Source organism: Humulus lupulus, chromosome 7 (genome assembly GCF_963169125.1).
Source record: "Humulus lupulus chromosome 7, drHumLupu1.1, whole genome shotgun sequence".
Taxonomy (NCBI): Eukaryota; Viridiplantae; Streptophyta; class Magnoliopsida; order Rosales; family Cannabaceae; genus Humulus; species Humulus lupulus.
In genome coordinates this window covers 23,639,101-23,661,332 of record NC_084799.1, presented here as the reverse complement: position 1 = coordinate 23,661,332, position 22,232 = coordinate 23,639,101, and the positions used below count along the sequence as shown (strand labels likewise).

Sequence of the window (22,232 nt, the reverse complement as noted above, 5' to 3'; positions counted from 1 at the left end):
AAGTTTTCCCTTGCTAAGTCTTAGATAAAGATGAAGAGAAAAGAAAACCAAGTGATGAGGGAAATAAAGGTTGGTTCTGAGTGTTCTAAGCAATTCTAAGTTTTGTTTTATTCAACTTAAGTCTATAGGGTTACCTCAAGGCTCGGGGTACCAAAATGTCCCCGAGGGCAAAATGATAAATTTCCCCAATATTCCCTCCTAGACATTCTAATCTCAAATATATCTCCAAATATTTATTTCCATAACCCGATAACCCCATAATACATCTAATACCCAAAATACCCCTCGACTCGCCCTGAGTCGGATTCTCAACCCCGTTGCGACTTTCTGGCTAACCGCTCCCCAAGACCGTCTCGGATCGTGCTACACAGATAAACCTCATACATATCGCATTTATCACATTTATGCCCTCAACGGGCTAAAATCACAAACATACACCTAATATCCAAACGAGGCCCACATGCATATTTAATTCAACTAAACATGCATCTCTATCACATATTCACATAAATTCTCATATTAGCATATTAAATCATTTATTGCCCTCCAGGCACGCTAATCAAGGCCCTAAGCCCTATTAGCAAATTTGGGTCGTTACAATCAACATATAGGTTTTCTTAGCATTTTTATGTTTTAGTTGCATCGGGATTGGTCGATTCCTGCAAGTTTTTCAGCAGTGTCTCCTCTCTTCCCATCTTCCACATTTTTTTTGAACTTTGGCTTTTCTTCTTAATCTTATTCTTCTTTTTCGAGGCTCTCTAGGTGGTATGGTTGTAATGCCCCACGTCACTATGACTGCTTCTTGGAATGACGACTGGCCCTGCAAACCAACACGAGTCTTTCCAGTGTGCTTTTACCTCACTCGCACGCGTCTTGGGAAAACTTCCCTAGAGGTCACCCATCATGAGACTACTCTAGGTCAAGCATGCTTAACTTTAGATTTCTCAAGTGATGGACTACCAAAAAGAAGATGCATTTTGTTGGCATAGGTAGTATCCATCAATCCATTTAAGCCCTCTTCAACTGTGTAGTCCCATACCTACACAGTCTTAGAATCATCACACTTGACCTTCCCTAGGCGATGTGGGGTTGCACAAATTTTTACTCGGTCTTTCCCCTTACGGATCATAGGATTCTGAATGTCACAATCACCCCCCTTAGGGGTCCAACCTCCCCATCAGCCACACTTCCGGCTGGGTTAAGGCTCTGGCACCATTTGTAACGCCTCATGTCTCTATGGTTGCTTCCTAGAATGACGACTGGCTCTGCAAACAAACACGAGTCTTTCCAGCATGCTTTGTCTTCACTCGCTTGCTTCCTGGGAAAACTTCCCAAGAGGTCACCCATAATGAGACCACACCAGGTCAAACACGCTTAACTTTGGAGTTCTCAAGTGATTGGCTACCGAAAAGAAGATGCATTTTGTTGGCATAGGTAGTACCCATCAATCCATTTAAGTCATCTTCAATTGTGTAATCCCATACCTACACAGTCTTAGAATCATCACACAAGACCTTCCCCAAGCGATGTAAGATTGCATAATTTTTTACCTGGTCTTTCCCCCAACAGATCACGGGATTTTGACTGTCACAATGGTTCCTTTTGGTGGTAACACTATTGTTTATTGATGATCTGATAGTTTCCATTCACTTTCATTGGGTAGCAAGTTAACATTTATTTCATATGTTTCTCTCATTGTGGTTGTTTAGTAGTAGTATTTGGAGCAATATTCGTAGCAATTAGTCTTCATTTTGCAACTACAATTAATGCATGGCAGGAATGTATCTCGTCTTCTTGGAACTTTTTGCAACTGTATTTCTCTTCATGCATATTGACCAATAAATTTCCTTTTTTTTACATAGCCTCACACAACACACTATTGATAGCGTTTATTTGTAACCAGTTTCATAAAACACAAGAGATTATGTTAGATTTACATCAAATATTGAGTGTTAGAACTTTTGGTTTTGGTTTTGGTTTTGGTTTATTTTTATTTTTACTTTTTCTTTTCTCTAATATGTGTAACCGGTTACACATATCATGTATGCTTAGCCTATTTTTGTTCAGTTTTTTATGTAATTGGTTTCAATAGTTTTTATGACATAAATTCAGATTATTTGGTTTTATCCAAAAAAAATTAGGTTCAATTGTTACCTCAAATTTGAGGCATACAACAACATTGCTCCTCATTTTAGTTTCAACTTTTTTTGAAACTTGTGTGAATATTCCAACAACTTCATTTTTGAACCATGCTTCTTAGGCCTTTGACCAATGTAGTTATTGGAAGTCCTCTTCCTATTTTGTTTGCTGAGTTTACAGACTCAGCTACGTTTGAGGTCATCATAGTGTATCTTCGTTGGTGTGCGTATGATCTTACCCAAAGTTGATACTGAATAGTTTTCTAAGTAAGATTTTATTCTTATGTCAAGTTTGTTCAGCTGCTTCATATAATGCTCAAACTCTAGCATAGTGTAGACTTTTGCTATAGCTATAAATGATTATTTTTTTTCAATTTTTCTCCATGGCCTCTAAACTGTGTTATGAGTTTGTTTAGCAAGTGGAAAATGCATGCACCATGAAATACATTTGGGTAGACTATCTCCACCACATTTTCAATAGTTTTGTGATTATCGTATATTATTGTTAAACTCGATAAGAGAGGACAAGCATTGTAGTTATTAGTTAAATGAGTATTGTTAATCCTATAATTGGCAATTTTATAGAAATATCTTTTTTCTTAAAAGATAAATTGGTTGATTTAATTGTTTCCTTTTATTATTTTCGGAAATAATTGTTTTCCTTTTATTATAATTTTCGGAAATATTTGTTTTCCTTTATTATAATTTTCAGAATTGTTTGGTTTCCTTTATTTCAAATTTCGGAAATCCACTTTCCTTTTGTGTGAATTTTGGTCAATAATGTGCTTCCTTATTTAGCATATATTGTCTCATTTTGTTTATAAAGGAAACAAAGTATATTGCAAATATTCGGTACTTACCCAAAGTTGTTTTTTGATTATTTGCTGATATATTTTCGTGCAGCTCAAGGATTGAAATCAGGAAACTGGTTCTTAATATCATTAATTATTGTTTCCTTTTTGAGCTTGTTTTGATCCGACACAAGTCTGAGCTGTCCCCACCGATATCGCATCTGTCGGATCAGCATCTTCTAAATAAGGCAACTCTTTGATAATCAAGAATATCTTCTGTGATTCTTGCCTTTATTAGAAGAATTCTTTCTCTGCCTTTGTGAGCACGAAAAAGACTCTATAAATAGGGCTCTAAAGGCAGTGAGAAAGGTAAACTCTTTGGTGCATTATTCGTGAGCTTTATTGTAATATTTGTGAGAGTTTCTCTTTGTATTCAAGATCATAAGTATTCACGTGATCTTGTAGAATTATGTGTGTCTAGATTTTAGTGGTGAGTTTATACCATGTTCATGAGTGAATACACATTGTAATTTGAACACAGCATTTGTAGTCTTCGGGAGAAGATTTTTTACAAGCCTTGCGTCGGGAGGATGCAAGCACTCGCTGACCATTGAAGGGAGTTCAAGTGGTTGAGCGTTTCAATCAAGATCAGATTAGTGAAGAGAAGTACAACAAGTTGCGGCAAATCTCAAGAGGGAGTCTTGTTTTGTTTAAGTCAATGTTTTTGTACTTGTGATTCTTTATTAATTGGTTTTATTCTCTGGGCGTGGCCCCAAGGAGTAGGTTATCTGAAAGGGTTTCTGAACCTTGTAAAAATTCGCTGTGTTCTTTATTGGTTTGCACTGTCTTTTTATTGTGTTCAGTTTCTGTCGTGACAAATTTGGTTTCTGTCCCGACAGAACTGTAATCTGTGTAAACAGTTAATTACCATTCCGCACTTTAATTAATTTACTTGGCTTAATTAATTTGGTAATTACTAAAAACGGAATTTCAAGTATTTTTTTATAGGGTTTTTGTGTCCAAACAAAAATTACATAGCAAAAAAGTGCATTAACAATCATATTATTGTCTTGTAACTAGTTATAATTTGACTATATCGAAGTCAACTTTCAAGATAGTAACGAGATTTTATTTTTTATCATATATTGCTGTAAAAAAATTATATTAAATTACAAAGCAATAAAGTGCAAGAACAAGCTGATTTTTGTCCTCTAGTCTCAAGCCTCACGTGTGTGGAAAGGAATTGTGAGTGTCAAGAATATAATCACAAGAGGTGGCTTAAGTATAATTGGTGATGGTACAAAGATCGACATTTGGCATCGACCTTGGATACCATGGATGGAGTATAATAAATTCAGGGAAACAATGGAGACACTTCGACAAAGGGCACCTCATTTGAAGGTAGTCACAGACCTATTTATGGAAAATCTCAGAGAATGGAATGCTCCCCTTCTGTATGATCTTTTTGGAAAAAATACGAGTGAACAAATAAGCCAAATTCAGATAGTGTCGCAATAGGACCAAGACTCGGTGGTTTGGAAAATGTCTCACAATGGATCTTTTAATGTAAAAGCGGCCTATTGGGACGACCAAGGCTACAAATTTAATGATTGTGAACCAATTTGGAGGAAGATGTGGAAACCACACTTCCACCCAAGGCATTGTATGATATTGTGGAGGGATATTTCGGGAGCTCTTCCTACAAAAGGAAAACTCGGTTTTCCGAAAGATCACACTTGTCCCACGTGCAATGAGGACAGAGAAACGGAGGTTCACCTTTTCGTCAAGTGCCCCTAGCCAGTGCGCTGTGGTTCTCGTGTCCTCTTGATTAGTGCTAAAAAATATCAATTTATTAGTTTTAAAGTGTAAAATAGATTAAGTTTTAATTAATATTTTCATAAATTTATTGTAATATATTTTATAATTGAAAATATTAAAATTTTTTTTTGAATAAAATGCAATCTTCATTAACTAGCAATCCGCCACCAAAACAACCATAAGGTCAGTGGGAATATCGTTCCCACAAAATATACGGTCAGCATACAAACAAGAGGTTCTCGCTAAATAGTGAGCAACCTTGTTCGCAGACCGCTTAACAAAAGACAAAGTAACATTTGGTAAAGTAGACAAAATGCATTGAGAGTCTTTAACTAATAAACCAAAATAAGAGGGCATGGAAACACTACTCCTAATAGCTTGTACAGCCACTAGACAATCAGACTCCAGCACCACACGACTCCATCCCTTCCTTTTAATCCAGCTCAAGGCCTCCTTCACGCCAATAGCCTCTGCCACTATAGGAGACACTACCCCTTGTCTATAGCAGACAATAGCTTCTTGCAGAACCCCTTCATGGTTTCTGGCAACACAGCTGAAGCCAAAATGATTATCATTGAGAAACAGGGAAGCGTCAACATTGACTTTTATAGATCCCACTTGAGGCTTGGTCTAGCGATCATGACCATCACCTGCCACAACAGAACTGGAATGCAAAACCACTTGGTTATCCTGAGCTTGAAGCCATTGAGACAGGGAAGATGTAGTTAGAATCACCACCTGATCCACTGAGAGGTGCTTCTTACTCCAAACCAGCTCATTACGAGCCTTCCAAAGAGCCCAGCACAATGACCCTAAGAGGCCTCTGCTGCTGTCTGAAATCTGGCCAAACGCATCCTGAAGCCAACTAGCAAACACTAAGGACGCAAACCCTGGGATGCCTATCCGCACCTTCTCCCAACATCTTTGAGCAAACAGACAGTTAACCCGAATATGAATAACAATTTCAGGTGCTCCTTGACACAGCGGGCACAACGAGTCCACCTCCACATGCTTAAGTCTAAGCTGGACACGAGTGGGAAGACAGCCTGAAGCTGCTCTCCACAGCAGATTTCGAACTTGAGGGGCTTTCAACTTCCAAATCACTCGCCAGAAAGCTGCGTTCCCATCCTCTTGCCATCTACCATTGATTAACTGAGCTAGCTTATAGGCGCTCTTGACTGAATACAAGCCCGAGAATTCCTTAGACCAGTACCAAGAGTCTGCACCTGGTTCACCAGCTAGAGGAATACCCAGTATTAGATCCCTATCCCTGCTTTCAAACAGATCATTTAATAGCTCACCATCCCACATACGCTGCCCTGGGTAGAACAAGCTAGCCACCTTCTTATCGATAAGGCCTGGGTGCCTAGAGGTAACAAACGGGTGATCATCATTAGGGAGCCACGGGTCTTTAAGCACATCGATCTCTACCCCTGAGCCAACACTTCTCCGAACCCCCAGTCGAACCAAACTCTGAGCTTCCCAAACACTCCTCCAAATGAAGCTAGGATTGGGGCCTAGTTCTGCAATCATAAAATCACCACGTGGGTAGTATCTAGCTTTGAAAAGCTGACCAACTAAACTATTCTTATTAAACAATAGACGCCAGCCTTGCTTTCCCAACAAGGCCAAATTAAAATCCCTCAAGTGTCTAAATCCCATTCCGCCATTAGTTTTATGAGTACTAAGACGATCCCAGCTCATCCAACTAATGCCTCTCCTTCTGTTTTTAGGAACATTCCACCAGAATCTACTCATCATACGCTCAATATCCTTACAAATAGACAATGGTATCAAAAAAACATTCATTGCATATGATGGAAGAGCTTGAATGATAGTTTTAATAAGGATCTCCTTACCTGCTCTAGACAAAAACTTCCCTTGCCAGTTTTGTAACCTCTTCCTAACCCTCTCCTTCAGAAACCCCAGAAGAAGTCCTTTATTTCTTCCCAACATATTCGGCAGGCCCAAATACATACTGCCCGAACCAACTTCCTGCATTCCCAACTCCTCACAGATCACCCTTCTCAATTTAATTCAAATTCAGTTTTTAAGATTGTAACCATTTCAATTTCTTGTAGTACCCAGTTTTTTCCACAAACTCAAATTTTTCAATTTTGAAATTGTAGAATTTGAAACTACTAAATTAAAATTTAAACCATTATTTTCGACAATATAAAGTAAATATAATTTTTTTAAAAATTTAAAGAATGCTTTAAATAACTACAACTACTTGATTATAAAAAAATTACGCAAAAAACTATCAAAGTAACGAAAATAGGACAGAATGTGTACCGATGCATCCCTTTTTAAAATATGTATATCAGAATTAGACTATACTTTTTGATGTAATTTTTAGTATTATAATTAGAATAGAAAAAAAATTGGGTGTAAAAATTAAACTATGTTGGTTTTATGGACAAAATGTCTTTTGCCATTGGAGTTGATTTGTGCATTTTCTTTCCACTGAACATCATTCCTTTAAATTGTTAAAAAAATAAAATAAACATCACTCCGTTAAACGTATTTAATTAATATTAATTTAAAGACAAATCAACGTGGCAGCCATCTATTTGAAGGACAGGGATTGGGACAGCGTCTTGGGACAGATGATTTCTTTCCATTAAATCGTGTAAAAAACATCGTTGCTTCCACTAAAACTAAACCTCACGGATTGCCAGCGTGGCAGATCTCTCCCATACCCGCCCTATATAACTCTGCTTCCACCGTTCCCACCAACTCATCAAATTCAAAGGAAAGCAAATTGTATTCCCTCCAAAATCTAAACCTTTCGATACTCTGAATCAGAGAAAACTTCGAAGACTCAGCAATGGAGGCCACTAAAGCAACCAAAGGAGCCGGAGGAAGGAGAGGGGGCGAGAGGAAGAAGTCTGTGACGAAGTCTGTCAAAGCTGGGCTTCAGTTCCCTGTTGGTCGTATCGCTCGTTTTCTGAAGAAGGGAAGATACGCTCAGCGAACTGGTACCGGTGCTCCGGTCTACCTCGCAGCCGTGCTTGAATATCTTGCTGCTGAGGTAAATCTGTGGATCTCATATCTGAATATTGAGAAATGCGGTTCGGGCTTTCTCTCTTTGGTTTTGATGAACTTGTTGTTCGGTTTTTTAAGATTAATAATTTTAGGGTTATTTTTTGCTTTCTTGAACAAAATGTAGGTTTTGGAATTGGCTGGAAATGCAGCCCGTGACAACAAGAAGAACAGGATCAATCCAAGACACGTTCAATTGGCAGTGAGGAACGACGAAGAGTTGGGAAAATTACTTCACGGTGTTACCATTGCCAGCGGTGGTGTTCTTCCCAACATTAACCCAGTTTTGCTACCAAAGAAGTCTAAGGCTGCTGAAGCTGAGAAGCCTGCACCCAAGTCTCCCAGAAAGGCCTAAATGCTGAAAAGGAAAAGAACGGGAAAAAAACCGAGCCCAGAGATAAACTAATCTTATTGTTATGCAATGTAGTTTGGTTATTCATTTAGGTTTTGTATTTTCCTTTCTTTTTCCTTTTTATTTTCCTGTCTTGGTGCAAATATGTAGCTATATTAGAAACTTCTTGCCAATGGAAATTTTCTCGTTTTCATTCATTTCTTTCCTTTTATGTTTATTTTTTACTCTCTATTCTTAAATTTTATATCAAGCTGTGTGGTTTAGTTGGTATGTAATTTTTTTAAGTTTGAAAAGCCAAATAAAATTTTGACTGGTCCTTCGTACGGAAGGTGTAATTAGGTATCTGGTAATCGGTCAGATTTAACATGGTTAATTTTAAATTTGTCTGGCGTTTCAGCTGAATACCATAAGAAGAATAAGTTAATACTGTTCTCGAGTTCAAGTTAGGTATTGGTAATTGGATATTTATGAAAACGTTTTTCTGGATTAGTGTTCGTGAATGTAAAGTTTTGTGGGCTTTGCAGTATTGGGCTTTTGTGAGGCCCACATTGTAAGTAATTCTGTAAGATGATTCAAAACTGGTTTCAGGGGTTTAAGCTGGGTTTTTGATCTTGACTCAATAGCAATTTTCTTCTGGAATTTTGGAATCATCTCCCAGCATCCATGGTATACTTTACTTACTAATTCTCTTTTGCATTCTACGGCAAACCCGTTTCTGAATTTTAATGTGTAATTTCTTTCGGATTGGTTTTTGGTAGAGGAGGCTTTCTGCTTTGAACTACAACCTAGTCACCCGGATTGTGAGCATCGCTGCGGCCGGGTCTGGTTTGTCGTATTTGTACACCTATAACAATGGTGATTTCCGTGAGCATTAATATAACAAGATCATATTAATACTGATTTTGTATTTTTATTGTTGGTGAATCTGAAAACCCTTTAGTAATATTTCGTTGAAAATTGCTTTAACTCAAAATTTTGATTTATAAACTTGGAATATAACTGGTAATTTTCTTATGAAACTTTAGAAGTGAGCGTAGGAGTGTCTATTCCCGTGCCATGGCGCGAATCAGTATCTCTGCCGTGGAAAATTGCTGAAAGAGTGCCTTACTGCCCTTCAGTTTCCTCGTCAGTTAACTCCGAATTGGGTTTGTCCCTCATTATTTCTTATCCAAGTTTATTGACTTCTTAAAAATTCTTCTTGTAATCTTGATTTAGTTATTCATGTCCATCTTATTTGAGCTTCATAGTGTAGGTTCATTTCAATTATTTTCTTTGAGTGCTGGTTCTATTCCATCATCGGAATCTTCTGGGGTATCGGATGGTTGCCATAAACATTCTTGTGGATGCTTTGGTAGAGATACGTTTGCCAAAGCAGCTGCAAAGGTGGGACCTGCTGTTGTTAACATCTCCCTTCATCAGGGTATACTCTTTTTTGTTTGTTTGTTCACCATCTTCATTTTGAGAACTGTTTCAGCCGTTGGTATTTAAGGATAGAGTTTGTTAATCTTAACTGTTCTATTTAGGTATGTATGGGGTCTTTGGTGGGAAGAGTATTGGCTCGGGAACTATTATTGACAAGGATGGTACTATTTTAACGTGTGCTCATGCGGTGGTTAATTTTCAGGGAAGGAGTATTTCATCGAAAGGAAAGGTAGGTTTAGTGGTTTGATTGTATTTTCATAACGTGTTCTGATGATTATTGCTGTGAAAATTGCATTCAAGTGTTCTTTTAGAGCGGTTTAGTCATTGTTTGTGGTGATACATTTATTTGAGTCATTCTCATAGTTATATTAGATCATTATAATCATCATTTTTTATGTTTGAGTCATTTTTAGATCATATGGACGCTTGTTCAAGCTGTATGACATGATGTTTTCCTGAATGGGTTATAATGAGTGTCATTATCCTATTCATCTTTACAAGCTCTTTGACACTGTATTTGGTTGTTTTTGTATGTCCGCGTTATATTTTCTTGAGCTATGTGCATTATGGAAATGACATTATCATCACCTGGTAATATGTATTGTTGATATTCAATTGTACTTGTATCTTTTAAAGAGTTCATTATGACTGCTAACTTAGATTCATCCACATGTTGAAGCTATTATTTCAAGTTTGTTTGACTCCATTGTCTTGGTGCTACGTATTTGTTCTAATAAACTTATTTTTCAACTTTCCCACTAAATGATGTCTTGTTGTCTGCATTAGGTTCTTAAGTATGTTATGTGTTGCAGGTTGATGTTACTTTACAAGATGGTAGGACATTTGAGGGTACTGTGTTGAATGCTGATATACATTCTGATATTGCTATTGTAAAAATTAATTCCAAAACCCCACTCCCAACTGCAAAAATTGGCTCTTCAAGTATTCTTCAGCCTGGAGATTGGGTGTTAGCCGTGGGCTGTCCACTTTCACTTCAGAACACTGTAACTGCTGGTATTGTGAGGTTGTTGATTTACTCTGGAGTAGTAAACAATTTATTTCATCTTATGAATTGTCATAAATACTTCATTACTGAGTATTAAGCATTTAAATCTGTATCTCTTTTGTCCTGACAATTTTCACAGTGGGTAGGGTACAGTGCCGTGTCTTTTTTTAGGAAAGATTGTTATACTTGCATGCTTGTTCAATGTATAAAAAAAGGATCTTTTTATTTTACATTGCTTTGTGGGTTTGCAACCTGTAATAGATGTATTTTTATACTGCTTGTGTATTTCTCATGTATTTACCTGTATTTTATGCCTTTATTTAGCTTTTTTTTCCCACTCTCTTCAATGCAGTTCTATAGACCGTAAGAGCAGTGATTTGGGTCTTGGTGGAATAAGGAGAGAGTATTTGCAGACAGATTGCGCAATTAATCCAGTTCCTCCATCTTTCACTCTCTCCAATTAGATAAATAGGCATATTTTTTTTTGCATCTCTCTCATTTTCCAACTACTTTAACATTGGTCTTTTGCACTTCATATCCAATTTAGGGAAATTCTGGGGGGCCTCTTGTTAATGTTGATGGAGAAGTTGTTGGTATGAATATTATGAAAGTGCTTGATGCTGATGGATTAAGTTTTGCTGTACCAATTGATTCAGTCACCAAAATCATTGGGCATTTCAGAAAAAGCGGGTAGGTGTAATTTCAAATAGAACAACACTTTCACAATGCTTGAGAACTTCACTTTTTCCTTTGGGGTGGTGATGTTATTCGTAAGACATTATTTTTGAGTGTTACAGGAGAGTTGTTCGACCTTGGCTTGGATTGAAAATGCTTGAACTTAATGACATGGTTGTTGCTCAGCTTAAAGAAAGAGATGCAGCTTTTCCGGATGTCAGGAAAGGTGTTCTTATAGTAATGGTACGTTCTAATGTGGCTCGTCCTGTAAGTTGCAAATATTCAAATAGTAGCTGATTTGACTGTAAGTAAACTAATATGCAAGTGTTCTTTATTTACTTCTACAATACTGCAATATGTTTCGGCAAGGTAAGTTTTTTGCTTTAATATTATCTATATATATACGAATCTATTTTTTTTCTTCTAGATTTTGGTTCCTTAATATTAATCTACATCTTAACGGGACCATAAATCTAGATATGACAATAGAAAGAAACTAAGAGATAGTCATAGAGAAAGAGAGAACAAATGAAAGAGAAAGTGATAAGAGCTGAATGATTTTCAGTATTTAATTGGTAAAACTCAGGTTAAGGCTTAAAGGCGATTCGAAGGACCTAAATTCTTCAATACTCAAGTGCCTTCACAATCTCATAGGATTGTTATTATACTCCTAATGTTTTAGCTGGAGTATAAAGAACCTTCTAAACCAACTAATTCCGACAAAATATATCAACTCACCCATATGCCTTTCTAAAATCCTTATCCTATTAATTCCCCCCTTCATAGGTATCCATCACATCTCTACTTTTTCCCTTTTCTTTTACATTTATGTTAACTCAGTTTTCTGCTTAGATGGCAATGCATATTATATATATTCTTGTATATTTGCTGATATGATGCCTCCTTCCTGATGAAGAGGTTATTTGTGCACCAATCTGAAGACATACAAATTTCAAAGAATTTGATGGTGTGTTCATGTTTTAACAATTTCTTAATTTTCATGAGTAGATAACTCCTGGATCACCTGCTGATCTCGCTGGGTTCCATCCTGGTGATATCGTTATTGAATTTGATGGGAAATCTGTTGAAAACGTCAAGGAGGTATTTTTTTTTTGACATTCTATTTTTATTACTTATGCTATTATAGTTTTGCATGGTGAAGAGTAAATTTTTAGCTAGCAATATAAGCTCACCAAGGCAGCAAATGAGTAGAGGTTAGAAGCAGAGTCTGTTATAAGCCTAAAAGTAACTGAAAAGCCTTCAAGATAGCTAAAATTTGCCAAAGATAGTCAAGTATCATTTTATACAAGTATTAGTACAATTTGTTTGGTTGAGAGAGGAACCTTCCCCCATTTCCGATCGAAAGTACAAATAAAAAGAGAGGAAACTTCATTTGTCTACTGGCATGGTTTTTGTTTTTGTTGCTTACGGTTGATTTGGCTATGTATTGTTTGTAAGGCTTTTATGTGATGAATTTATTATGACAGGTGCTTGACATATTGGGAGACAGACTTGGGGAACCCTTGAAGGTGGTCGTTAAACGAGCCCAAAATAGATTAGTGACTCTGACTGTGATCCCTGAGGAGTCCAATCCGGACATATGAATACATTCAACACCAACCGCTGTTTTTTTTTATTTTTTTGTTCTTCCCAAATACGGAACAGAAGAGGTATTTGTATCCATTTCAAGAGTAACAAATCAGCTTGCTAAGAGAATAAACAAGCTTTGAAGTTGCTGGTTCTGTAATTTTTACTATTTAAACCAGTATATTCATACCAACCCATGTGATCAAACCGAATAATCATTTTAGCTTAAAATCATATATTGCACACAAATAAATATGTATTTCTTTAACACTTTTTTTCTCTCACACTAGTTTTTCCCTGGGTAATTTTCGTAGAAATTTTTATACTTTGTCAAATTTGGATTGAAAATTTTATATACAAGAAAATTCTATTGTAGGTTACCTCTATATTCTTAAAAGTGCCTCCATACTACTTTTCTACATTAACTTGTCACTCTGATAAGCTCCCATAAATTCCAAATTTTTAACACCATTAATCTCCAACAAGTTATGAAACAGGGAAAAGAAAAAAATTTAACTCGAATAAATAAAACCATTATTACTCTTATTAGAAATAAACCCTTCATTTGTCTTCGAGATTGGTATCGGATAAAGCACTTTATCCTTGGACTTGATTCAATACTGAAATTTTAAATGGCAGATTTTTCTAGGAGTAATAGAAGTAGTACTAGCATTGAAATTCTCATATATGCAATGCTGCCTTATGGGTCTTTCACGCATGATTGGAGACTAGATTAGACTGGAAATGAATAGGATTGGTGTAGATAAGATTAAGTTTTTTTTAAAATTCAGTTAAATAAATAATATACATTTTTAATTATAAAGTTAAAATAATGAAAATATTAACATTTTAAAATAAAATATTTTTTAAGTAAAAGATTGATTTAATTATTTAAAATATTATTATTTTAAATTAGGGTTATTTGCGGCAATAATGCTTATGTAGTTCATTTTGTAGGGCTTAAATGTTTATGTAAAATTTTTGGCGGCAATAATGCCTACCGTTAATGTTTTGTTGCAGTAATAGGTCCCTCGTCGTTAATTCTAACTGAGAACCTAGTTGGCGGACACATGACAACATCTAATTGGTGAAATTAAATTTAGTTTATTTAATATATTAAAAATCATTAAAATATTATTTTTAAAAATATAATTGATTTACAATAATAAAAAATTCAATAAATTAAAATTATAGATAACTAAAAAAATAAATTTTAACTAAGAAATTCTTGAGAACTAAATCTGGAAAAGAAAAAAAAATGGGTTCATCTTCAAGGGCAAACCTCGACTTTTTCTTCTTCCTCCCGTCCTTCTTCTTCCCGTCTTCTTCTTCTTTTCCAGCAGTAGATCTCGACTGCAACCTTGACTATCTAGGCAGAACTTTGATGGCCAGCGACAGACAAGTTCGAAGCTTTGAAGTTCTCAGCGGCGATTTCGAAGCTTTGGGCAGATCTTGATGACGACTGCAACTTCGACTACCTGGGCGAAGCTTTGAAGACCGGTGTCAAACGAGTTCGAAGCTTTGACAGCAACGACTGAGACGGCAACGACGACTGAGACCTTGGGCAGATCTGGGCGACTGAGACCTTGGACAGCAATGACGACTTCGAAGCTTGGGGTAGATCTGGGCGATTGAGACAGCAACAAGATTTGGGGGATGGAGATTTCTGGGTATCTTAATTTATTCTTTGAAAAAAGTTACTGGGTTTTTTTTAAAAAAAAAATTGTATTTTGATTTGGGTATTGAAACTTCTAGGATTGTATCAAATTTGAGTATTAATATTTCTAGATTTGTATTTGATTTGGGTATTTTGTAATGGTATTTTCTGAGGTATTCTTGAAGAGTTTTTGGTTAATGATTTGGGTGTTCTTAAACTTTGGAGTTGTTTTCTTAAAATTCAATGAAATGATTATTGATGAAAAATGGTTTGATTCATATCTCTGTGATTTTTTTAGGCTACATGGATTCAAATTTGTAGTATATTACCAGACTTTGGTGATCTTGAAAACATGATAAAATTGTGTTGATTGTGATATTAAGATATTAATTAGTTTTTAATTTTTCAATTAAATTTAGTTTTTACGTTAAATTTTTTTCAATTAGTTAAATTTTCAGTTTTTATTCTTTTGATTTATTTATTTTGATTTTATTAATTTTTTTTATTATTTTAAGTCATTTATATTTTTAAAAATATTTTTTGTAATGATTTTTAGTATATTAAATAAACTAAATTTAATTTCACCAATTAGATGTTACCACGTGTTTGCCATCTAAGTTATCAGTTAGAGTTAACGGCCAGGGACCTACTACTGCAACAAAACATTAACGGTAGGCATTATTATCGCCAAATTTTTTACATAAACATTTAAGTGCCACAAAATGAACTAGATAAACATTATTAGCGCAAATATCCCTTTAAATTATGCATTAAAAATATTATATACATAAATTAAAAATATAGTTAACCGTCTATTTTAATAAAATAAAATAATATTTTATATCTTCTCACGTTCTCCTAGAAATAATGCCCATATTTGCATTAATGTCTAATCCAACATAATACCACCATTTTAGTAGGAGATATTTATCGTACAACAACCGCCGCCCGGCTTATTTTTTGTCGGAGAGTATTTATCCAATCAGATTATAACCAAACACAAGACTCTGATTATTTATCCCAATCCCACTCTTAATCCGGTAAGCCAAACGGGGCCTATATGACGTAAACAGCGCATTAAGTGTACTATAGTAACAATAGAATAGGCTTACATAAATAAAAACAAAACAACGAGAATAATAAACAATTTCTTCCAATAAGACTTGAGAACAAGCCAAATCCAGATTTCTGGAATTTAATATTAAATATGTACAAGCAAATGAAACCAACCAAAGTTTGATTAGATACAGCCCAATCATATCAAATCAGCGATTGAAAAATTGTTGTTCATTCAAATTTTTCCCGTATATTTACATTGTAGATCAGTCCCTAGAAGATATTAGAAAATATAAAACAAAGAACTTAGTATTAACAGAAATATAAGATCGCATGTATATATACCAATCATTACTCAGAAAGTTTGTTCTGGTTTCAGAAAATTATAATATTCAAGCTGATTCATCTCTCCGCCATTTGTCGGGTTGAATTCGCATCGATAGAAGCTGCAAAAGTCCACCCATTTCTTCATTTTTTTACAAAACTTTAAACATAACTTGTGCACATACAGTCAAAGAACATAACAAGTTTATAAATTCAAATAAATAAATGGATCATGATAGAAAGGCCACATCTTATCAACTTCTCTTACACGCACATATATCATTATAAAAAAAAAAAAAGCTCAGTCGATTGCAAAAGATGACATGATTAAAAACCGGTTGCTGACTCCATTTCTCTAGATCTCTATACAGCTTAAAGTCTCACATTTTAAAAAAAAAAAAAATCCTGCTCTAGTGCTCTACAACAAGGTGCATAAACCATCCCGATAAAAGATACCAATCCTGTACATGATAGGCAAAAAGTTTCTATAGCAGCAACTCCTAATTAGAACCGAAAAATCATTGTTAAAACTGTAACATATTAAACATTTTGTTGAATCCTCTATTCATATTCCCCCTATCCTAAAGTTCATATGTAGCCTAAATGCGGCAAAATGAAGTAGTTTATGTTCAAACCTTCTTATGTCACCAACAGAGAAATAGAAGAAACTACATGAAAGGTTGACCCTCATACACCCCATGGGCCATGGCTAGAAGCCTCCAAGATAATAGATAGTGCAATATACGAGTTGCCTAGTATCCAGCTAGTCAAACCCAAAGCTAAGTTTTGAAACTTGTTTCAAATTTAATCTATTATCTACCGCAAAGCTCCCAGACTATAAGTTTTTACTTATTTAGTTCGCTTTTCTTATAAAAATTAAATTTCAATTTAGTTTTACCTTCCGTCCATGCCAAGGATCACAACTACGTTCTTCTGGTGCCCAAAGGCAACTACGTGCTGCAAACCTTCTTGCAAATGAAACTGTGCCACTGACCACTCTGAGCTGAAATATTTTGGCAACACACCTGCAAACAATAATGAAATTGGGAAAAGTTGAAACAAATAAATTACACCACCTTTCCTAAGTAACATATTTGGTAATACCCAACACTATGGCATGATTCAAAAAAGTTTGTATGCCCACTCCTAACCCTACAATACATGGGGATCAAGAAACTATAGCAATTGCCTAGGAGGAACTCAAACGTTTTAAAGCAAACCACATGTCTGAGCATTTGAGCTATTCCTCCTGGGTTTCTATTTATTAAATCTTTTAGTCATACTACAATTACATCTAAGCTGGTAGTACTACCTGTGGACTACAAGTTGAAAGCATTTTCATTTTATTTACTTTAGTCAGTATAACATAAATTTAAAGATGCATAAATTTGGGATGGAATTGCTTTTGGGTACTCATTTTTGTAGCATTACAAGAGAACTTCAATATTCTTAATTAGTAACTAAATAATAGTCCATTCATTTCATTTCAAGCAAACTATTAATACACAGCAAAATGAATTACCTTTCATAAAGGAAAGAGACGGAATGGCTGATGGATTAGAAAGACTGGAGTCCGGCGTACTACGCGATAAATCATTTGCCAAAAGTCCTGAATCAACCTTCAGACTAAACACATGAACAGTCCCTTTGTCACTTGAGACAGCTAACCACTGGGCAGTAGATGAGAAAGCAAGACTATATATCTCTGCTCGATCTGCACCTCTCCTTACCTGCATCAAAGGCCAAAATTTTAGAGTTTTCAATCACACATTTAAGCTCGACCAAACTTAATCATCAATACTTCCCATCTCTTACACCCAATCACATCCTCAACATTATTTAACAAATATCAATCGACAATGAAATGTTTTCACACAACTTTAAGGTCTCAGATATATATATATATAAATATATATGTACGTATGATTAAAATCACAAAGACCCTACTCCTAGTCCTACCCTTTATGCAAAACACACAAAATGAATAAGTAAGCTAAGAAAAGAACAGAAAAAAATTAATTTGTACCTCTTGAAGCAAAGAGCCATCCAATGTATTGTAAATTCTAACCAAAGTTCCTTTACTACTAGCCGTAGCCAGCAACCGGCCATCCTGGGTGAGAGAGAAGCACGCAATTCTCGAATCGTGAGCCATTATGAACTTGGTTCGCTTCGAACCATAATGCTCGACTCGAACCTGACCCTTCTGGAGCCCAGGGCATACGAGAACCACAGGACTGGACACGTGCGAGACCTCACAGAGTCCTTTAGGGTTCGCAATAGTCTCAATTTGATGCAAAAGCTTCAGGTCCGCAAAATTGTAGACGAAGATCTTCTGAACCAAAACCACCACAATTCGGTCACGCCTGAGCCGGACCCCCTTGACCTCAGACCGAAACGATAGCTCGCCGATGCAACGGGACTGATGGTCGTCCCAGATCATGACTTTGTTTAATGGGTACTGCGGGCAAGCTCCACCACCGACGAGGGCTAGTATGTTGCAGCGGAACAACATCTGCACCAATCCGATCCCGCCACGCATCCCAAAGTCCCGCCGGAAGATCTCACGGAACGGATCACAGTTGTAGATTCGAAACCCCATGTCGGTCCCCACGGCGAAGCAGCCATAGTCCTGGTTGAAGGAGAGGTGGAGGAGGGTCGGGGTCTGGGTGGGAGTCGTAATCAGATTCTGGTTAGGGTTTTGCGGCTCATCGAACGCAGAGATGGAATAGGCGGAATCGGTTTCAGACTCGGATTCTGGAAGAACTAGGGTTTGGGGAACGGAAGAGGAGGTAGGTTGGAGAGTCTGTGCCATGGGAGGTAATAAGAGAGAAAACCCTGAAGAGGTTCAGAAGAATAATTGAGAAGAAGACGAAGATAAGGGTGTTCTGGACATGGAAGAGGAAATAGTAGTATAGAAGAAAGGTTTTAACGTGGGTGATGATACGAAGCGGTGACGTTAGGTCAAGGGAACCCTTCTTTATTTTTTGGGTAAAAAAATATCTGTAAAATTTATTAATTTTTTTTTTAAAACTAATAATTTAACTAATACATATATATATATTTTAAAAGCTAAAATATTTGTTTTATTTACCGGTATTTCGCGGTAATATTTTACTTTTTTTTAACGCTAATTGTTATTATTTTCATTTATTTAGAAAAAAAAATATTTTAATATAAAAAATAATAAAAAGACACGAAAACATTTTGAAGAGGTGGAAGGAGCTATATTTGGTCCTAATAAATATTTAATATTAATAAATGAAGGAACAAAATAATAAAAAATATATGTAATTATTCTTTGCTTGTTTGTGTTGTTTGGTTACCCAATAATTAATAAGTCAATAAATGGATTGAAGATAACTCTTGCTGACCAATCAAATAAAACTAATGTTTTTTTAATTTTATAAACTAAAAATGAAGGAAATTTTATTACTATCTTCCAATATGATGTTTTATAGATGTTTTATAGTTTTATAGATAAAAGAATTAATAAAGTAGTTACATGTATCACATACTGCCCTCACATTAATAATGAGAAATGCCTATATAATAATATTTGACAAAAAAAATTAGTGTAGAAATGCTTATAGTTGTTCCTCATGTAGGCAGGTAGGTGCAGAGAGAATTTACATGTTAATAATTTATAATGATTTATTGAAGCAGCAAAAGTAATAAAATAGATGTGGGATTCATTTCTTTGAGTTGAGCGCAATTGTGTGAATTTAGCAAGCAACAGCATACATGGTTAACATCCTTCGAGACTTAAGGTTTGACAACATGAAGAATCTCCTTAAAGTCCATAGAAGAAGGATGGGATGATCTAGAGATTAGGGAAGTAGCCATATATAATCTTTTCCACAACAACAACTCCAATATCTTATCTTGTTCGTCTTTCTTGTCAAGGAGGCCCAATACTCTTCAACTTTTCAATTTTGTTTATTCCGAGTGTGTTCAGTGTTGAGGCAACAATTTGTCTTTCTATATCTAGAGATGCAATCCAACGATAGACGATGTTTTGTCAATATTCTGGTGATGAAGCTTGCCTTTGACTCGTCGGGGTCACCTGCAAGAAATACACTCTGATGTTTAAGTCAGTCCAAAGTTCAATCCCTTTACCCTTCTATGAATCTTATATTTATAGGACAAAATATGTAAAGCGGTTAGTTAGTTCAAGCAAACCTTAGAATGGTGGGAAGAAATAACCGAATTTCCCTCCAAAAATACTGTTTTTGAATGTCTCGTTCAGGGGTTAGAGGCGCAGACCGCCTCTGACCGGTAGCTTCTGCCTTCGGAGCTTCTGCATATCAAAACAGACCGTTTTGAATGTTCGATAAATGAGGAAAGGATTTTCGGGCCGAACATTTTGGGCCCAACAGATGCCCCCTGGCCCAAGCTTCGAACAGGTGAGGCATGCTAATCTATTCGAATCTTGGGCCGACTCTTCAATGCCAAAAATTTCGTCTAAAGCCGTCATTCTTCGCAGATCGAGGCAATTCGTAGGTACATGATCATTTGATCGCCTGACAAGCTACACTTAATGCAAACACAGTTACCGAGTGAAGCGTTTGGTTCAAAATTTTACCTCTCATTTAAATAGTTTTATTTCAAAATAATTTTCATTCAAATTTCCAAACTTTATTCTAACTTCCAGAAAAAAGCTCTGAGGAAGAAACCCTAAAGATACCCCTTTGTTCAATCCTACGACAATCATCTCAACCTGCATAATCATGTCTTCTCGTTCATCTCCCAAGCCTTTGGATCGTGAAGGATACAAGAATGCGTATGAACGCATACGCAAATCGTTCGACATTCCTGACAATGTCACAGTGAGGATGCTTTCGGATGCTGAGCTTCGAGAATGGCGATTCAAGGACGTAGTCAAGCCCACCGAAATCGTCATGAGTCTGAGACATATCGAATGGCTCCGCTTCCCTCTTCCTGCTCTGCTAGTTCAGATAATTTCAAACTCTGGAGCTCACATTTCTCAATTTCTCCCTAATGCTATTCAATCAATAGTCGGAGCTCAGATGATAGGGAGCCTCAGGAATGTCAACATTCAGTCAGACGACATTTACGCGTTCTTTACCAAGTCCACGAACAAGGCGATAGAGGGAAAACCTTGGAAAACCTTCTACCTTTCTCCCAAAAAGGATCGGACAATCTTTACCGATTTCGATAGCTCCCATCGAAATTGGGATAAATACTTCTTTGTTGTTGGAGGAGCGTGGTATCCTGAATTCCTGCCTCAAGAAAATTTTCCTTTGGCCAGGGTGTTTATAAAAGGTGAGTTACATTTTTCATTCTGTTCCTTATTGGTTTTAATGTGAATTAATCATATCTGGATGATTATCTGTTAGTTTAACTCTGTGTATTACTGTTTTGCTTCTTTGTATCCGATTTTTCTTGGCCTCAGGTTAACATGAGTCCTGAACGGCAGAGCATGCTGACAGAGAAGGAGCTTCTGCATGAGTCTAAGGAGAATGCCATTAGTATCAGGGGTGTGCTGAACCCCTACTGTATGCAAATTATGACTCGGCTTTGCTTTGTGGATCGAGTCGATCCTGGCACCGTGCGAGTTAGATCGCAGAAGGGTGACATGTCCCTTAACAAAATTACAGCAGCATGTGCGAAGCAGCTGGGAACTTTTATGAAGAAATCTCCTCCTACTTCTTCAACTCTGTCACTGTCGAAGACCGAGTGTGAAAGGGCGTGTTCTGAGACCTATGCCGCATGTGCCAAGCGTCAAGGGGTCCCAGAAGGTAAAAAGAAAGAGGGTTCTGGTCTAGCTTCTGCTGCGGATTCTTCCCCTGATAAGTCCAGCTTATCGAGTAGATCTTCCCGTATTCAAGGGCGATCGTCCACACATTCTGGCGCTCTCCAAGTTCAGTCTCTTCAACAAGTGCCTCTGCCTACGGACGCCTTAGGAAAAAGAAAGGAGCGTGAGGAATCCTCTGGTGAAGATTCGGACGATGGGAAGTGCATTTCGTCCAAGCTTCGGATCCCAAAGGGTTCTGTCTCCACAGCTCAAGGATCTCCCCTTGCAATCCCCAAACTTACCCCAGGAAAGTTACCAACAGGCCAGGCTCTAACGTTGTGCAAGAAGCCACGAGGATCTGCCCCCGCTGGATCTTTACCTGGGGCGTCTTCTACCTCACATGTAATTGGGTCTTCCGTGGAGGCAGGCTCAGAAGGGGTGGCTCATGCAGCGGGCGTTTCTTCTTCTCCGTCTAAATCATCAGAAGCGGTGACTGGAGATGGTGTGCAGGGTGGCTTACCAGTTGAGGCGAAGTCTCCTGTCGTCTGTATGAATTCGTCAGAGGCATTACCCTCTGCTTCTACTTTGGCTGGAGGGTCTGATACT

General features: G+C 36.7%; 3 protein-coding genes across 3 annotated transcripts; 2 read left to right on the top strand and 1 right to left on the bottom strand.

Moving 5' to 3' along the window:
• Positions 1 to 7,476: 7,476 nt before the first annotated feature.
• Positions 7,477 to 8,341, top strand: LOC133790953 (histone H2A.1-like). Its single transcript, XM_062228810.1, has 2 exons — positions 7,477 to 7,781; positions 7,920 to 8,341. Exons 1-2 carry the CDS (start codon positions 7,578 to 7,580, stop codon positions 8,145 to 8,147), a joined length of 432 nt encoding a protein of 143 aa, XP_062084794.1. The 5' UTR covers positions 7,477 to 7,577; the 3' UTR covers positions 8,148 to 8,341.
• Positions 8,342 to 8,477: 136 nt separating this feature from the next.
• On the top strand, positions 8,478 to 13,266 carry LOC133790951 (putative protease Do-like 14). The gene is made up of 11 exons (XM_062228808.1): positions 8,478 to 8,810; positions 8,903 to 8,999; positions 9,170 to 9,289; positions 9,397 to 9,564; positions 9,668 to 9,795; positions 10,379 to 10,590; positions 10,925 to 11,006; positions 11,120 to 11,262; positions 11,370 to 11,490; positions 12,256 to 12,348; positions 12,735 to 13,266. The coding sequence occupies exons 1-11, from the start codon at positions 8,808 to 8,810 to the stop codon at positions 12,849 to 12,851; spliced, it is 1,284 nt and encodes a 427-aa protein (XP_062084792.1). The 5' UTR covers positions 8,478 to 8,807; the 3' UTR covers positions 12,852 to 13,266.
• Positions 13,267 to 15,628: 2,362 nt separating this feature from the next.
• Positions 15,629 to 18,799, bottom strand: LOC133790952 (autophagy-related protein 18a). Its single transcript, XM_062228809.1, has 4 exons — positions 17,898 to 18,799; positions 17,394 to 17,601; positions 16,770 to 16,896; positions 15,629 to 15,993 (listed from the first exon to the last, which is right to left on the bottom strand). The coding sequence occupies exons 1-4, from the start codon at positions 18,681 to 18,683 to the stop codon at positions 15,903 to 15,905; spliced, it is 1,212 nt and encodes a 403-aa protein (XP_062084793.1). The 5' UTR covers positions 18,684 to 18,799; the 3' UTR covers positions 15,629 to 15,902.
• Positions 18,800 to 22,232: the final 3,433 nt, after the last annotated feature.

Coding starts and splice junctions, on each gene's coding strand:
- LOC133790953 (XM_062228810.1), top strand. CDS start 7,578: ATGGAGGCCACTAAAGCAACCAAAGGAGCCGGAGGAAGGAGAGGGGGC. Junction 7,782..7,919: donor TTGAATATCTTGCTGCTGAG/GTAAATCTGTGG, acceptor AACAAAATGTAG/GTTTTGGAATTGGCTGGAAA.
- LOC133790951 (XM_062228808.1), top strand. Junction 9,796..10,378: donor GTATTTCATCGAAAGGAAAG/GTAGGTTTAGTG, acceptor TATGTGTTGCAG/GTTGATGTTACTTTACAAGA. Junction 12,349..12,734: donor CTGTTGAAAACGTCAAGGAG/GTATTTTTTTTT, acceptor TTATTATGACAG/GTGCTTGACATATTGGGAGA.
- LOC133790952 (XM_062228809.1), bottom strand. CDS start 18,683: ATGGCACAGACTCTCCAACCTACCTCCTCTTCCGTTCCCCAAACCCTA. Junction 16,897..17,393: donor GTCTCTTTCCTTTATGAAAG/GTAATTCATTTT, acceptor TATTGTTTGCAG/GTGTGTTGCCAAAATATTTC. Junction 15,994..16,769: donor ATCCTTGGCATGGACGGAAG/GTAAAACTAAAT, acceptor GGACTTTTGCAG/CTTCTATCGATGCGAATTCA.